This window comes from Chrysochloris asiatica, unplaced genomic scaffold (assembly GCF_000296735.1).
Source record: "Chrysochloris asiatica unplaced genomic scaffold, ChrAsi1.0 scaffold00021, whole genome shotgun sequence".
Taxonomy (NCBI): domain Eukaryota; kingdom Metazoa; phylum Chordata; class Mammalia; order Afrosoricida; family Chrysochloridae; genus Chrysochloris; species Chrysochloris asiatica.
Window position 1 is genome coordinate 12,216,391 of NW_006408539.1, and position 18,438 is coordinate 12,234,828.

The 18,438-nt window shown below is 45.0% G+C and overlaps 1 protein-coding gene across 1 annotated transcript in view; it reads right to left on the minus strand.

Annotated features, from left to right (window-relative positions):
* The window catches only part of LMAN1 (lectin, mannose-binding, 1), a 29,782-nt gene extending 12,050 nt beyond the window's left edge, over positions 1–17,732 (minus strand). The window contains exons 1-7 of the mRNA XM_006837529.1: positions 17,495–17,732; positions 10,416–10,570; positions 10,225–10,332; positions 7,982–8,043; positions 5,739–5,838; positions 2,581–2,704; positions 715–773 (exon numbers count right to left, since the gene is read on the minus strand). Of these exons, the coding sequence (XP_006837592.1) occupies positions 715–773; positions 2,581–2,704; positions 5,739–5,838; positions 7,982–8,043; positions 10,225–10,332; positions 10,416–10,570; positions 17,495–17,732 (846 nt within the window). The remainder of the gene's footprint in view (positions 1–714; positions 774–2,580; positions 2,705–5,738; positions 5,839–7,981; positions 8,044–10,224; positions 10,333–10,415; positions 10,571–17,494) is intronic.
* Positions 17,733–18,438: the final 706 nt, after the last annotated feature.

The following is an 18,438-nucleotide window of genomic DNA, read 5'->3' on the forward strand; positions in this document are numbered from 1 at the left end:
ATATATTTGTTTCCTTACTTTAACTGAAGGCACATGAGTAAGATACTTCAGTATATATTTGTTTCCTTACTTTAACTGAAGGCACACAGCAGTTTTGCGGGTCTGCTCCCAGAGCACCACATGAGCAAGTATTGCAATAATGTGAGTCTTACACACTTTTGGTTTCCCAGTGCATAGAACATTTATACTACACTGCAGTCTGCTATGTGTGCAACAGTATTAGGAAGATGTTTGAAATATTGTGAGAATTGACAAGATGTGGCACAGAGACATGAAGCGACCATACGTTGTTGGAAAAATGGCTCCAAAAGACTTACTGGATGGTTGCCACAGCCTTCAATTTATGGGAAACGCAGTGTCTGTGAACTACAGTAGTACGTGACAAAACGAGGTATGCTTGCACTCCATCACCAGATGAAAAGTTATGTTATCTCTCACTAAAATCATAGCCAAGGACTCTTACTATTAACAACAACAACAACAACAAGCAGTACCCCTTACTGAGTTCTCGCTCCAGGTGCACTGCATCGCTTACCCCAGGGCAGACCCGGTTCTTTCATCCCTAGGGAAACCCAAGTCACGGGGCGAAGTGACCTGCAGAAACCCCATGGCAGCAATCGGCAGCAACGGGCCAAATCGGGGTCAGTCTTCCTAAATCTCAACCATGAGACCGTGCCATGAAAACAAACTTATTGGAAAAATGTGTCTACGTACTGGTTCTTTTCCAGGCTCAGTCAGCTGGAAAGTCAGAAAAGAAAGAACATCATGGTCATCTAGACAAGAAAAAAGAAAAACAGTCTAGAAAAGAATGCAATGTAATAGTTACAGTTTTAACAGTTGTGAATTTAGCTTATAGTTCTTTATTGCCTTAAAAAATAATTAATGTAGAGAACAAAAATTAGCTCTTAATTTGGTATAGATGATCCTCATCTGGAAGATTTCCATGAGAAATCTTTAAAGAGAATTAAAATCCAGTTCCAGAAACCACAAACCCGACCATTTAGCAGTGCTGAACATGTTACTATTGTTATGTGCTGTCGAGTTGATTCCGACTCAAAACAACCTTGTTGTTTCCAAGGAGTGGCTGGTGGGTCTGAACCACCGACCTTGTAGTTAACAGTACAGTGCTTATCCTACAGTTGAACATATAACACATTTAATAAACGTCTTCTAAGAAAATGAACAGGACTCCTGGGATGGTGCTGTAGCATCAGTCCTGGACTGCGAACCACAAGGTCAGCACTTCAAACCCACCAGCTACTCCTCAGAAACCCCATACAGGGTCGCTAGGAGTCGGAACCAACTCGAAGGCACGTAACAACAAGGAAATGAACAGGGAGCACAGTGGTGCTAGAGGATAAGCACTAACCTACTAACCACAAGATTGGGGCTTTGTGCCCACTACCTGCTCCACTTTACTCCCATAAAGACTTGTTGTTAAGTGCCATCAAGTTGATTCCGACCCATAGCGACCCTGTATAGGGTTTCCAAGGAGCGACCAGTGACCTTGAACAGCCTTGGAAATCTACACAGGGTCACTATGAGCTGGAACCAACTCAACAGCACTTAACAAACACAAAGGAACAAGCAAATGAGTGGTCAAAACAAGCCCACACTCAACCCTGGCACCTCTTTGATGGCTTATGGCTGAGCCAATGGGACAAAAGCCTGCTCTCCCAGGATTCCATGCACCTGTCTGTCTCGGACCCTTTCTTACAGCACTGACACTTCTGCCTCACTTTACACGGTGACCCGGCGGCCACTGTTCCCTTCCGATTCACACGGCTTAGCTGATACGGTGACACTACCTCCACATCATCCGTGTGTGTTTCCCTCACACAGCAGATACTAACAACTGAGTGTGGTGCAGTGCTGGAGGACCAGCCCTGGACTGCCAACAGCAAGGTCAGCGGTTCAAACCCACCAGCTGCTCCCTGGAAACCCTATACAGGGTCGTTATGAGTCTGAACTGACTCAATGGCACTTCACAACAACAGCATATACAAATTTAAACTCATCTCAAGTTGCTTAAGCTGGAAACAGGATCCAGTAGAACAAACCTCATTTATATGGAACTAAAATGCCAATTCTACTAGCCACATCCAAAGTACAGATCATTTGTTTCTGCTGCGCACTGATCTTTAGAGCCCATCTGAGAAGCAGGGTGATGGAGCAGAGTGCAGGTCCACCCGACAATCCCTGACTGCATGAGCTGCAGGAAGTCGTTTCTAAGACTTGGCGGGCTCATCTACGAGGGGACAAGACAACCTGTCCGCCCTCTCTGGGTGTTGTAAGGAACTATCCAGATATCTGAAAACAGTTTAAACTACAACACAAAATAGTATTAACATCAAATGATAACTTCATTTATTACCACCTACAGAAAAATCATAACATTTTGAAGTTGAGACCCCAAACAGCTCTTTCCTCCCACAGAGCCAAAGACTGGTACCCTAACTACTAAAAGGTTCCAAACTACTCATCAAAGGTTAAAAGTAACACGTCTCTGTGTCTCTCAGACAAACCTACTTCCAGTGAAACTCAATCCACAAGACGTCTGATATTAAAAACAAGATTTACCTGCAAGGCCTCCTGTAGCAGCAGATATTCCAAAATGCCCTTGTGCAGGGATAATCATGTTTTCCACTTTGGCACAAAATTCATAATCATTTTTATCTGGTGTAAAGCCATTATTGATCATGACCTAGAAAGACATACCATGGTGATAGCTTTTACAAAAGACATTGTAAACTGAATTGCAATCAGCCAGTTTAATGACGACGACATTCAATAATACAACTTCAATTTTATGACTACAACTATTCAGTTTTACAATTAATACTAGTCAGCACTGTTTTATTTAATAATCAACTGCCCGAAAGCTCCGTTTTCTCTCATGATTAGGAAGGGTAAAATCTCTCACATAACACATAACCTCATTCATTTACAACAAGGTATTTCACTCAAGAAACTGTTTTTGCTCACTATGCATTTTGTTGTGGCCCTGTAGGATCAGCTTTGAATCACAAGGTTGGCAGTTCAAACTCACCAGGTGCTCATCAGACACCCTATGCAGGGTTGCTATGAGTCTGAACCAACTCAACAGCACTTAACAACAACAACAACAAGTACTATGAAGCAAAAAAGTTGAACAACTCTCGATGAAAACCTTTCTAAAACAGACTACAGCTCACTTTCTCTTCAGAAGACTCAGGGGGCCACAACTGCTGTCTCTGGATGGTTCTGAGAGGCCCGGTGACAGAGCTAACCCACAGCTTCAACACATCTCTCTGTTTCAGTGTGAAGAGCTGGCTGAGAAGCAGTCAGCTCCTCTTCATTACTTATTGGGGTGATGTAGACTTTCACCATGTTAGCATGGAGACAGGAGAAGCATCAGGTCAGATCATCAGGAAGGACAGAAAATGAAAAAACTAATACGATATATACACGACTACTCTGTGGGATGCAGCGTGACCTCGTAATGGCCCGGATCATTTTATCCAGAGAGCTTGAAATTCTCTCTACCTGATACGTGTGTACTCTTCATTACCTCAGTCAAGCAGTGGGCTACCATCTTCAATGCCTGTCATTTCTAACAACCCAGTCACCAATCCCTAAGTTAGTCCCTGGGATACAGTGGGAGCAAACGGAGAGGGTGCATGACACCACAGCACGGGTGCTGGTATGACTCCTTACAGATTCAGTTTATCCCTGACTCGGACCCACACAGGCAAGACACTACAGTACTCTGTTCAATGTGTCGATAACAGAATAAAATGCCTTTTGTCAACGTGAAGAGTTACTGTCTATAGAAAGCAGAATGCAAACGTGTGAACTCCTACCAAATATTCTAAATCACCTATCATTTAAAAAATTATTATATCTTTTTATCAGTAACCAGTAATGTTCCTTTGTCAGTTGACATCTTTTGTAACTGGTCCTCCCCTACATCATCTTTCAGATAAGAATCAACAATCCTAAAAGATTTGCCTGAGTACAAAAATAAAGTTAATCATACTCTAACTTCAACAATAAAAACCTTCAACTCTTCAAACTTTTTACCTTGAATCCCAACAAATTGAAAATCCACTAGGAGTGTTATTGTCGAGGTGTAATTATTTTTAAAAGGGGGAGGCATATTTACTGTACTATGAGTTAGGAAGCTATCCAAAGAAAACTGGGAAGACAGGCCCAGGGATCTGCTTCTGAAGGTCACAGCCTTGAAACGTCTGCGGAGCAGTTCTGGGTGGCCACGAGTCACAATCAACTTGATGGCAACAAACAACAAACAACAGAGACCACATGCTGGGACAGTAACTGTAAAGCCTGGGCACAACATGACCCCTGGGGAACTCTCCTCCATGAGGTCACCGACAACATTTGTTATCCATCTTCCAGTTTCAGCCCAAAGCTAAGCACTTGTAACAGCTAGCACCCCTTGCGTCCCCCGCCAGCAGCCCTATGGCCCCCTTCCTCCTTCCTGCAGTGTGAACACTGGATGAGCTGAGGGTGTGCTATTTGGTGAACGTTTCCTGAGCACCTCACAGGTGTTCAACATTACAGACCATGAGGCCCATGGAAGCAGCCCCACTGGCACGGTGGTTTGTACTTAGCTACTAAGTGAAAGGTTGGGGTTTGAACCTACCAGCCGTTCCCTGGAGCCCTTCTCTGTCCTAAAAAGTTGCTCAGTTGGAACTGATTTGTTGGCAAGCTTTCACAAATGAGGTGCACGTGGTGCACTGCGGGACCTGAGAAGCTACTGGTACCAATATTCATCCATTCGGCCAGAACTTGGCTCCACAACCGTCTCTACTCCTCTCCCCCAGGAAGGCTGGTGTTAAGTTCTGCAGTCTCCAATTCTGCCCCCTCTCCTCTCCTAACTGCCACTACCTCACTCCAGACCACAGGTGGGCTCTTGCAGTTAAGGTAAGAGATGGGGACAAAGCACAGTTCTGTTCTTTATTTGGTCTGAGACAGTCCAAGTTACTTAAAATTTCCCATATCCAACTTCCCCACATATAAAAGGGAGATTCCTACCTCACAGGGCTGGTGAAAGGCTTAAAGAGAAACTTCACATCATGTAACAAACACCATTACATGCCTGGCCTGTAAGACTCAGGAATATAACCTTACCCCTTGGTGTCATTTACAAACACCATTACAAGAACGCTGTTGCCCCGCTATCTCCCTAAATCAGAGCATTTCACTTTCCTGCTTACCAGTCTCCATGCTGCTCTCAACAGGTCATATTCCATGTGACCATTCACAGCCTGTTACTGACAACCTTTCAACGTTGCTTTCTTCAAACCTCCTCCAAACTACTTCACCCCCATCCACAATATTACAGTTTCTCTCAAGGCCCTGCACCCTACTTTCTTTCTGACTAGAACAGTCCCTGTATGGAGAGCACAGCTCAGCTCAGAGATACCGCTCCTGCCTGACCCCACGCCCACATGGCAGCTACAGGGTCCTAACCCCATGATTCCTGAGCAGTTTCTGACTGACAGCATGCCTCTCTGAAGGACTACACAGGCACCCAAGGCCCAGCCCAGAATGGGGTGCTTCCACATTTACTGGCTAAACGTGAACCTGCTCTAGATGACCACTTCCACCAGGCTCCGAGTCCACCTGTTCTTGGACTGACCCTACAAGCAATGCCCAGTGGTCGATTAATTAGTCAAAATAAGTAATATCAGAAGATACTGTTGACCGATTATCTCTAAAGGCGTATTGCTTACCGTCAATGTTTTCTGGTAATATATAATCTTTACTCGGACGGGATAGGGCTTATTACGAAAGTCTCTCTGGCAACTTGCTAAAGCTTGATCGGTACCATCACTGTAGTATGCAAGAAAGGAGAACAAAGAACAAACTTAAGAAAGTAGTTCAATACTTTAAAATCCATCATTTAAAATGTTACTGTTGGGGACTATTAACATAGGAGAGGGGTTAAAATAATTTGTGGGAAAATCACATTAACCTTCAGCTCTATTTCCGTGAGCTTTTTGAAACCCCTTGTAATACCAAGTTAATACAAAGTTTTGGGATATTTCACATGAAGCATTCCAAAGTCACGGAGTGGGCATGTACTCTTGTCGTGACGGCTGTCAGAATGCAGAATGCTGGGTCACCGCAGAAGCCACAGCTCCCCGGCACACTGGTGGGAGCTCCAGCCATCTGCAGGAGACCAGGGCAGAAGCACTCCAGCGAGGGCACAAACAGCCCCCCGCTTTTCACAACGCAGACCCTGAAGCCTTCCCCTTCAATTCAACTGAAGTCGCAGCTAAAGGAGCGTGACAGGTGCCTTTACTTTGAGCTATGTGGTGGTGGTCATGAACAGGCAGGGCGCAAAACCATCAGGGTTGTTGTTTGTTAAGTACCGTCAAGTCGGTTCTGACCCATAGCGACCCTGTATAGGGTTTCCGAGGAGCCGGTGGTGAGTTTGAACTGCCAACCTTGCAGTTGGAAAGGCTTTGCAGTCTGGCGCATTAACCCACAGCGCCACACCAGGACTCCAACCATCAGGGCAGCAATGAGTAAACAGAAGCATGTGTGAGTAAAGGCAGCCCCACTCTATGCCACTTTGCTTTTATCAGAGACCTGCAATAGCACCTGTGTTTACTAACCGACCGTAATTGGAGGCTCTTCTCTTTAAATATAAAAGGAGAAAAAGAAACTAGTGCAAGTCATTAATGTGGCAGTGAGCGCCTCACTGAGGCTCCTCCCCTGGGAACCACACTTAGCATCTCAGCTTCAAGTTGCCAGAGCTTTGAACTGTGTCTGTGAACGCTACACATAGTGTTATTTTAGGGTTTATGTATTACTTGGTATGATTTGGTAGGTTATTTTTTAGGTCCAAGAATGATCAAAATGTTCCCCGTATAAATGTATGTTAACTGCTTCTTCTCTTTACTCCATTGTGTCTACAAAAGGTTTCACAGGGACTCTCCACTTCCAGATAGCTAGGGAACCTGCATTGTTCCACAGTTCACTGATTAACTACAAAGTTCATTTCTCCCACCGTAATGAGAAAGCAAAACCCACAGATACCAAACTCATGCACATTATAAATATAGTGAACCCCTGAGCAGCTCTGTGACCACTGAGGTTTAAGTACAGCAAGCAGTAAATACTAAGGTTGGTTGTGAGGCTGGTGTAGGCCAGGCAGTGCATCCTTCTGCTGTACCTGGGCTTCCTATGAGTTGGAACCAGGTTAATTAAGTGGCTTAAATGGCTGACTCATCAGTTTGGTCAAAACTCTGAACTGGGTGATCAATTCACTTTAACAAAGATGCATAGCCAGGAATGTTATGAACCTTCAAAATCATCGTACACTTCAATTGTTCAGCTTGTGTGTATGAAGTAAAAGGCAGATGTTAAAGAACAGAGTTTATTACTGGTTACTAGCGTGGACGGCCTCCTGGTGTGGCACTGAAGGATCAGCACTGGACTGCAAACCACAAACCCACCACCTGCACCTTGGAAACCCTATACGGGGTCGCTGAGTTGGAACCAACACGACGGCACTTACCAACAATAACAGGGTGGATGGGATGGAGGAGGAAGGGGTAAGCAGCTGTTTGGGAAGCAGTGGATTTCGGTTTGGGGTGATGAGAAGTCTGGCAATGATTATGTGTGACGACAGCATGGCATGACTGATGTAACAGGCATCATTAACTTACACACCTGAAAATGCTGAGGCGGCAAATGCTGTACCAGATGTATTTTTACAACGATTTAAAAATTATTATTATGTATTTGCAGTTTAAGTAAAACATTAGGTTTGAAAACTGAGAAGGTCCACAGAAAAAACTTTAAAACAGAACCAAATGAAAGTAAGACTTTTCCACCAAATTAAAAAACCCATCTTAAGAAAAAGAAGTACCTTACTTCGCTTGGAAAGTGTTCAGATTTGTAACAAAATATTTCCTAAGGTTTCCAAAAAGAAGATGCAATCAAGAATAATGCAAAACGCACTTACTTTTGATGGTCATAATGGATTTGTCCATTGTTGCCTATAATTACGATAGCAGGATTATTTTTCTAAAAATAAACAGAATGCTTTGTTTTAAAATCCTGAGATCAAGAATTCTAAGTCATTCTGATGTGCTTTAAGGTTTCTTAAATGCTAGGCCCTAAAATTCTAAAATAACTGGTATCAATGGTACAGGTTTCTGTTTATTAAAAAACAAAAACTAAACAAAACAGACATCTGAAAGTCACTTACCACTCCAACCACAAGGGACTCACAGTCTGGAATAAACTACCCAAATCTGAGAGCACACCTGCGCTTGGCACAAGTGTGGGGCGTGGGGGAAAAGGGAGCACCGGTGGCACAGTGGGTTACATGTTGTCTGGCTTAACACAAAGCTGGGCGTTCAACCCATCAGCCTCTCCCTGAGAGAAAGATGAGGCTGTCTGCTCCCATAAAGGTTTAGTCTCAGAAACCCTGACGGAGCAGTCCCACTCTGTCCTATCAGACCACTGTGAGTCAGAACTGACTGGATGGCAGTGGTGTTGCTATGGTTTTGTAATAGAAGCATGATTAGCCTTGGCTTCCAAGGAGTTACTAATTTCAAGTTCTCTTCAAATTGCTGCTGGTGACCTCTAAGAAGCAACCACCAGTTCAAGCAAAGACCACAATCTTAGGGTTGCTGAAGCACAGGTCACCACAGGCTTCTAACATGGGAGTACATTTCGTTCTTAGACGTTTGGGGACTGACCATCAGAGAAACTGGCCTGATCAAAGGAAACATTAATATGAGGGTAAGTAAAAAAGTAATGCTACAAAAATCACAGAACGCTGTATTAAACAAAACTACAAAATGTGAAGCGATTGTTCTCAATACAGCCTTTATTTAGGTATATCCACTTCTGAAGACAGTGTTTCCAGTTCCCTAACCCCTCTTCTGGTAGCGAAGTGGTTACGAATCGGGCTGCTAACCCCTAAGTCGGCAGTTCGAAACTACCAGTTGCTCTGTGGGAGAAAGATGATGCTTTCTTTTCCGGTAAAGATTTACAGCTTCGGAAACCCTGTGCAGGGTCGCTATAAGTCGGAACCGACTCCATGGCACTTAACAACAACAACAACAACTCCTCCTGAAAGAATTCTGTGCTCTTTGATTTAGAACACATCAAAATGGCAGTTGTGGCATCCTTGAGGGATTCAAATCGTATTCCTTTTAAATGTGCTTTGAGTTGGGGAATAAAAAGAAGTCTGAAGGGCAAGATCAGGCTTGTACGGTGCACGGGATGAGGTCCCCCAAGGGAAGTCTTGTAGGACAGCCCTGACTACCCTCAAAGAATGAGCAGGTGCATTGTCAGGATGGAGAACAGTTCTCAAACTTGGCTGGCATGTTTCTCACCAACGCAGTTTTTAATTTTCTTAAAACTTCCTCCCCCTAAGCCCCCATGGTCACCCTGTGCTATCCAAGAAAACCTAGCCAGACCGTCTCTCTGGAATGTAAAAACTGTCACCGTAACTTTCTGAGCTGACCTCTCTACTATGAATGTAGCTGGTCTAACAGATCCTCTTGGAAATCGTTGTTTTGACTGAACCTTGCTGTCTGGATCGTACTGGTAAATCGATGCATCTTGCTTAAGATACTGAAGGAGAGATCAGTTCTGTGAGCTCTCCTATCCTTGTGCGATGTGTTTTTATTAAAGGCACCCTAATGAGACTGAGACACGTGTATCACTGAGAGAACATGTCTGCAGCCGTCAGAGAGACATAGTTACACATGTTTTGATTGGAATAGGCCCATGCCTGTCTGAACTGGAACCCTGGGAGCAAAACTTTTTGACTTCACCCTTGTATGTGAGCCAATACTAGTTTTCACATAAAAGCCAGCTGCTATAGTGTTCGAATCCCTCCCAGTTCACTGCCTCGGTCCAAAGGACCCCGTAACTACCAAGAGGTGGAGGGTCTCAGCAAAGTGCTGGGAGTTAGGACACCTGGATCTCAAGTTGGTGCATGACAAACAAACTGCATACACTCTCAGTTAGGAGCCTCCAAAAGTTCATGGAAAAATGGAATTTAAAAAAAAAAAAAAGAACTTTCTGAAGCCACTTATATCTTTAAATTTGCAAAATCCCAGTTATATAAAGATTAATCCTATATTAAAATATAGTGTGGGGAATTCCCATTTTTAAACTGCTAAATTAGCTAGATTTCTCACAGCCTAATTTATTAAAGAAAACAACTGTTTCAACAATTACATATACCTTTCCATCATTGTCAAAAGAATCAAAAAATATTCCAACACCATTCCACATATCAGCTGATCCAAACACGGGGCCCTCAAAGCCTTGATTTTCGGTGTACCAAATTGCCTGTAAACACACAACAAGGAACCATCAGAAAGTCCTGGTACCCGTGTTGACAAGCACTCTCTAAATTAAGGAAGTTATCATACCAGGCCATCAGCTCCAATCCGACCTCTTCCAGTGACGCGAAAAGTCACCTCTACTTCCCAGTTCTCAAAGGCGGCTTTGGCCTTTGTCCACACGGATCCTCTTTGGCTCTTTAAAGACGGTGCTATTCGAATTTGGTCTGAACTTGGAATTGCATCTAGAGCAAAAATAGAGGAAAATGCCTTTAAGTTAAAATTAGGGAAAACTCAACAAATCATCACCGAACGGCTTCATTAACCTGCAGGATCTGGTTTTAGCTTGTTCAGAAAAAATTTCATGTTAGCAGTTCTAACTTTTGAACTTTAGGCTTTCTAACACCCTCCCACCCCTTATCCTTTAACAGTGAAATATCTCTGCACAAGGATTAAAGATACAACTATACCCTGAAAAGTCAAAGGGTAACAGGGAAGAAATGATGGCTTGAAAGGCAAGCCAACAATCTGATTCTCATATTATTTTTTAAAAACCTCAAAAATAATGTGCATATTGTTTTCTTTACAACTGTCATGCTTTTTACCAGTTTACAACAATTAGAAAGGGCAAAGAATGTGTTCCTAGTTTCAGCTCAGCTTGTGTGACTTTAAGCAAATAATTCTTACTCTCTTGGGTTCACCAAATGTTGTTTTGTTATTAAATGCCTTGAGTCGGTTCCTACTCACAGTGACCCCACACTATGCTTCCAATGAGCCACACCAGGACTCCAGGTTCACCTGTAAAGTGAAGGTGCTACGCTTGATCACTTCCCTAAGTACCCCAAATACTAGATGCAAAGTTTTGTGCCTTTGTACACTCTCCTAGGGAGAGAAGGCCAACACACTTCTTCTGTTTCATCAAATTCTCAAAGATACTAGTGAGCCCCAAGCGGTGGTCTGAACTGAATGTCTGGGCTTCAGTCCCTGGACCACTACTCAATAGCTGTATGACCTTACCTAACTTCAGAGACATTTAAACACAAGGTTGGCAGTTCAAAACCACCAGCCACTCCTTGGAAATCCTATACAGGGTCACTATGAATCAGAAGCAACTTAACAGCAACATCCAAAAGCCACACCAAAGCCCTGCCATAAAGTCAATTCTGACTTATAGTGACCCTGTAACAGGGTTTCCAAAGTTGTAAATCTTAACAGGAGCAGAAAGTCTCATCTTTCTCCATCAGAGCAGTTCTTGGTTTTGAACTGACGACCTTGTGGTTAGCAGTCCAGAGCTTATCCTACAGCCTATATCAGGGCTTCTTAAGTGCCTATATGTTGTTGTTGTTAAGTGCTGTTGAGTCGGTTCCAACTCATAGCAACCCTGTATAGGGGTTTTCAAGGAGCAGCTGGTGGGCTTGAACCACCGATGAACTTCTGGTTCTAAATGACCTTGCGGTTCAGTGCATTATCCTGCACCACCATACCAGGAGTCCAAGTGCCTATATAAATGTGTACATATGGTTGGATATGTCCGGAGGAAACAGTCGCTGGAGAAGGATGTCATGCTGGGTAAGGTGGAGGGTCAGAGAAAAAGAAGAAGACCCCTAATGAGATGGATTGGCCAGGTGGCATCATTGATGGACTCAAGTGTGGCAGCGGTAGTGAGGTTGGCCCAAGATCAGACATTGTTTCATTCTGCTGTGCATGGGGTCGCTATGAGTTGGTTCCGACTCGATGGCACCTAACAACAACAACAATGGTTGGATAAATGTTAGCTAATCCTCCAATCCAAGACCTTTTTAAAGTATTGAAGAGCAAAGATATCAGCTTGCGGACTAAGGTGCTCCTGACCCAAACCATGGTATTTTCAATAACCTCATATGCATGTGAAAGCTGGACAGTGAATAAGGAAGGCTGGAGAAGAATTGATGCTTTTGAGTTATGGTGTTGGAGGAGAATATTGAAAGTGCCATGGGTGCCAAAAGAACCAATAGATCTGTGTTGGAAACAGTGCAGCCAGAGTGCTCCTTGGAGGCCAAGATGGCCAAACTTTGTCTCTCATACTTTGGACATATTGTCAGGAGGGACCAGTCACTGGAGAAGGATATCTTGTTTGGTAAGGTGAGGGTCAAAGAAAAATAGGAAGACCCCTAGCGAGACGGATTGGCAAAGTGGCAACGTCAATGGGCTCAAGTGTGGCAACAGTAGTGAGGTTGGCCCAGGATCAGGCAGTGTTTTGTTCTGTTGTGCACAGGGTTGCTATGAGTCGGTACTGACTTGATGGCACCTAACAACAACAACAACAATCCTTCAATAACTGGACTAAAACCATTACAGTACCACTCAGTTCTAAAATTTGAGCAACTCTAGCATATTCACTCAGACATTAACCAGCGCTAACATCCATGCTGGGAAATAGCTGTATAATCACATTATTGCTACTGTTGTTACGTGCTGTTGAGTCGGTTCTGACTCATAGCAATCCTGTATAGGGTTTCCGAGGGCTGGTGGGCTTGAACCGCCAATGAAAATGACAGGAAACTTTAGCTACTTTAGTAACACCGGCCATTGTTTGTTACCATCATCTTCACTCGGATGGGGGAGGGAGGGTGGGAGGCACACAGGGCATCATGGATAGACCTTGGGACACAGAATCAGAAGATGCAGCTCTGAGTTCTATTCTACTAAATGTACTAGGCATCTGCTGCCTGAAGAGGATAGGTCAGAAAAATTGACTTGGTGGCACCTAACAATAATGAGAAATCTTTTTCAAGAAGCTTAATTTTTCTGAACGTCAGCGTTTCATTTATGAAACAGGTAATGCCTGCCTTGCCTACTAAGGCTCAAATCAGACAATGGAGGTGAATGAACTTTGAAAGTGATAAAGGATTATTATAGACTGTTATCATATTTTGCCCTTCTGGACTCACGGGTTTGTGCTGAGAGTACTGAAGACGTTGTTGTTAAGTGCCATTGAGTTGATTCCGACCCATAGTGAACCTATATAGGGTTTCCAAGGAGCAGCTGGTGAGCTTGAACCACCAACCCTGCTGCTCAAATGACTATGCAGTCTGACACATTAGCCCACAGCGCCACACCAGGACTCCACTGTAGACATTAGAGATTAAGAAAGAGAAGTATAGATTTGGTGCTAATTTGGAACAAAAATTGGCTGGTCACGATTAAACTTGACGTTAAAGATCTCTCTTTTTCTACTGTTTTTAGTAATGGATCTCGGATCAAAATGAAAGGGGAAAAGCAATCAATGTGACTAAGAATATAGTTTTTAAGTTGTTACCGAGTCAATTCTGACTCATAGCAACTACGTTTAAGATTTCCAAGGAGCAGCTGGTAGGTTTGAACTGCTGACCTGTGGTTAGCTGTCAAGTGTTGATCCTACAGCACCACGCCAAGACTCTGAAAAAATTATAGTAACAATCAAATGAGGAGACATTAATGGAGTCAGAAGACAGAAAAGTCAAGGCTAAAACTGTGGCTGTTAGCTGCTGTCAAGTTGGTCCCTGACTCAAGGCGATCCCATGAAAATGGAGTCAGACAATTACGATCCACAGGGTTTTCACTGGTGAGTTTTTTGGAAGCAGATCACCAGGCATTTCTTCCTTGTCTGATTTAGTCTGGAAACTCCACTAAAACCTACTCAGCACCATGGCAACTAGCAAGCCTACACTGACAGACAGGCAGCGGCTGCACCTCAGATGTACTGTTAAGAAGCAAACCCACTTCTCCCTCCTGGAAGGAAGCAGCCTACCACTAAACCACCACTGCCCCCATGACTTCACAGTCAGTCAGTCTAGTCGGGAGATTTTAATTCACGGAGGTACCCTGTCCTGACATTCCTGCAGCAGACCAGTTTAGTTGGTTACAGTTCTGTAAAGAGAACTGAGGTAAACCATCTGAGAAGTTGATGAAGTCTTACTTGGCTGATGCGGTATGTGTGTGAGGGAGAGGGAGAAAAAGGAGACAGGCGCAGGCAGGCAATGGAGAGCCACTAAAGTGAAAACTGAGTCCTGGTATGGCGTTGTGAGCTGAAGCACTGGACAGAAAGGTGGTTCAAATTCACCAGTGGCTCTTTGGAAACTCTACATAGGGTCGCTATGAGTCGGAACTATCTCGATGGCACTTAACAACTAAAAACAAAGTGAGGGGCTACAACGTGTCCAGTGAAGGAGGCTTCCTGTGGAGCCTCCGCATTATATAAGACTATAGGTGGAATCCTGAACTCCATCTAGATTCTTGAGGTGGGAAATCTTCACTTGGAAAGATGGGCACTGAAGCGGCTAGAAGAACAAAAGATACTGCTTGAAAGAAACACCGACAGGAAAAATACAAAATAACAGCAGTCTGACTGACTACTACAAGAACAAGCACGTTGCTTGCCCAGGAGACATCAGAGCAAGTGGTAGGTCCCTTCAGGACAAACCCCCTTCCAAGAGTAAGACTTAATGGGAATACATGCTCTGATTGGTGACCATGTTGGTCACTGATAAGGGGAAGTGAGGGAAAAACAGCAATGAAGCTGCGAGCTAAACCCTACCACGTTCAATAGACTCCTGTGAACGGGGATGGAGACCTGGTTGGCCAGCAGTATGGCAAGACCTGGGGACTCCTGGGCCCAGAGTCGGTGACATAGCCACAGAGGACTAGAGTGGAGAGTGAAGCGTCTAGCTGATAAGAGAGGGCATATGCACAAGAACACCCACACTTGCAGATAATAAATACCCACTTGACCTGGCTTCAGAGGCTGGATGATTAGAACTCAACTAGAAGAAGAAAGAAGAGGGAAAAAAAAGAATAATCTGACACAATTTGATGAACTAGACCTACACCTATGGATGCAGTAGCTCAAAAGAGAGTATAAAGCTTTACAGCAGGGATCATTCCCACCCCCTCAATACACGGGGTAGACAGGGATGGGCAACTTGGGCATTGGCTACCCAAAATGGGGGTTAGAGGGGGCTACAAAGGCAAGAAGTGACTAGCTTACAAGTTTTCAAGAGGGAGCCTAGATCCAGAGGGTGCAGAGGAAGGTAGAATCTCCACTGAGTAGTATCCAATATGTCTGGGCGGGACTGATGAAAGGAGATGGGGATAGCACTCATGTGGCACAATACTGAATAATTGCTATCAGGGTTGACTGTGAAGGTTGGAAATGTAAAGGCAGACGTAGTAGTAAAAGGAGGGGAGTGATTGACTTTGCAGTCTAGAAGCGGAGGGCCCTGGGACCATCAAGGGAGAAGAGCGGAGAGCAGGACCCTACCCAGAGAAACAGTGATGCCAGAGATGGAGGCAGAGATGATGACGTGGAGAGATGGAGTGGCTGGGGACTCTAGAACCAGAGAAGGAGAGGGGCTGTGAGCTGACGTCAGGGGGGCAGGCTTGCGGGGTATACCCTTTTGTTGGTTGATGATGCATGGAGGGGATTGTAACCATGGCAATGAAACGATATATGATAGGATGAATGTAAAACTAATGTTCTCCCATGTAAACTGTCACATAATTCACAATAAAACATTTAAAGAAAAAAGTGAAAATGCATGACCAAATCTGTCACCATTGCTGAAAAGTTCACCTTCATTCGTTCATTCAAAAAAAAAAAAAATACAAAAATGTGTTTGGTATTATTTGCATCGTATCTTTGTTCATAAAGAATGTTACCTTGATAACAAATGTCCCCAGTATGCTCTTGCAGAGAGTGGGCAGATAATGTTGAGTAACAAATAATTGCACTCTATTTCAAACGTTTAATGACTTGGTTATTAAGTTCAATTCAGTTATACCATTTAATTACACATTAATTTCAGTGAGACAGCCCTTCCCAAAACAACGGTACCTATTCAGCAATCACTTTCTAGAAATAGAATATTTTATTTCAAGTATGTTGTTGTACTTAAGTGCCATGGAGTCAGTTTCAACTTAAAGCAACCATGTGTCAGGTTTCCCAGAAGTGGCTGGTGGGTGTGAACGGCCCACCTTGAGGTTAGCGGTCCAGTGCTTATCCTACAGCACCACATCAGGACTCCGTTTCAAATATATGACAAATATAAAACTCCAAGAGTACAACAACAAAGGTGGAATTACTTGTCCCCTATTAAGGCACACGGAGTCATCATGACTCAGAATTAACTCAATGGCAACTAGTAACATAAAAGTGTTTGTCACTTGTTCCAAAGGGCAGATATCTGATGGTCACTGATCAGAGCTGACAGCATGCCAGGTGCTTGAGGCTGAACCTTAGTCAGCACTGACACATCAGCACTGAAACCTGCAAATGTTTTCTTTCACATGAATCAATGCTCCGGCAAGTCTCTCTTATCTATAAATGTGCCCAATAGATACACAGAGCCAACAAAACACGATGCACAGGTTATATATCACGTTCTCCAAAAAAAAGAAAGAAAAAGAGAAGAGAAGGTCTCAGGGTTTAATGGTTTTCTTATTCTCAGAGCTTAGAAACAACTCAACCAAGAAATACACTCCTAAGTAGTGGTTACGAATGGGGCTGCGAACCGTTCGCAAGATCAGCAGTTGGAAACTACCAGCTGTTCCGCGGGAGAATGATGAGGCTTTCTGCTCCCGTAAAGATTTACAGCCTCGGAAACCCTATACAGGGTCGCTATCAGTCGGAAACCAACTCCACCGCACATAACCACCACCACCAAGTAAAAGGACGAGTGTGGCTGTAAAGTTATAAAATGAGTTCACACAAAAGATCAAAGCCCACACACTCGTCCCAACAGTTTAAGAAGGTCCTTCTGACATAAAAAGACGACAACTGACTCTAACCCGGGCTCGGACCACTGCGGACACCTGACAAGGGTTGTAGGAGGTGGCCGGGGGCAGCTCCGGCGGGGCGGAACGTGTCCTCCAGAGACGTGGCGATAGAGTGAAACGTGATGCCCAGAGCCCGGGTAAGTGGGTGCTGAAGTGTAGGAAGTAACAGGACACCTCCGGACCGCACGGACAGGGCCGACGCAATAGAGGGGGGCCGCCCGGAGAAGACACTCTAGGGGCAGGGGAGGAAAGCGTGCGGGTCGGGGAGATCTAGAGGCATGGGCATCGCAGAGGCTTGAGCGGGGCCGTCGGGTCACTAGGGTAAAGAGAGGAGGGAGGAGGGTGGGACCCGGGCCCCCGCCCCCGGCCCAGCTTACTCCCCGCGTGGGCCCAGAAGGGCACGGTCCCATCTCTCTGCACCAGGTGCGGCCCCTTGAAGCTGTATTTATACTCGAAACGACGATGTGGCAGCGCGGCCGGGGTGCCCGCGGCACCGGCAGCTACAGGGTCCCCTCCTGCGCCGTCACCCGCGACGAAGCGACTGATGGACAGCAGCAGGGCGCAGAAAAACGGCCGAACTCTAGGCTGGCAACCCCGTCGCCTGGATCCCGCCATCTTGGATACTGGGACGCGGAGGCCGGCGGGAGGGGGAGGGGCGCAGGAGGCTGCGGACGGCCAACAGGGCGCTCGCTGATTGGCGGAGCCCGAGGGATCCGAGGGCAAGGGGTGAGCCCCGCCCCCGGTCTCCCAGGCCCGAAGTCGCCAAATCCGGAGCCCTGTGGGCGGGACCAGACGGCAGGGGGCGGGGCCTGGAGCCCTAAGGTCTCCACGCGCTTCTCCAATCCTCTGCTCCGTGGGAAAAGGGATGCCAGCGTTCTCTTCTCCTGCCTTTCAAAATACTTTAGAGGAGGAACTCCCGGAACCCAAGACCTGGGGCGAGAGAAAGATGAGGATGAGGCCGCTTACTCCCCTACAAATTTACAGTCTCGGAAACTCTAAGGAGCAGTTCTCTGTCCTGTAGAGTCTCTGTGAGTCGGAAAGAGCTCGGTGGCAGATGGTTTCAGACCTCGGGACCGTACATCAGCCCTCCTTAGCTATCCTGAATCTTTCCAGTACAGTGCTAGTTAGAAAGACTTCCCTGGTGATGTGATAAAGATAGTTCAGTGGCCAGTTTTCATTAGGTGAACTGTTAATATTGAAATCTTTCCAGAAACATCCCAGTCATGGGTCAGTACACTATGTGCCACCAGCCTGTTTGGGACATTTTAAATGGGGAGCAGGTGGTCCACCGACTGTCCAGCGCTAGGTACATTTTGTTGTT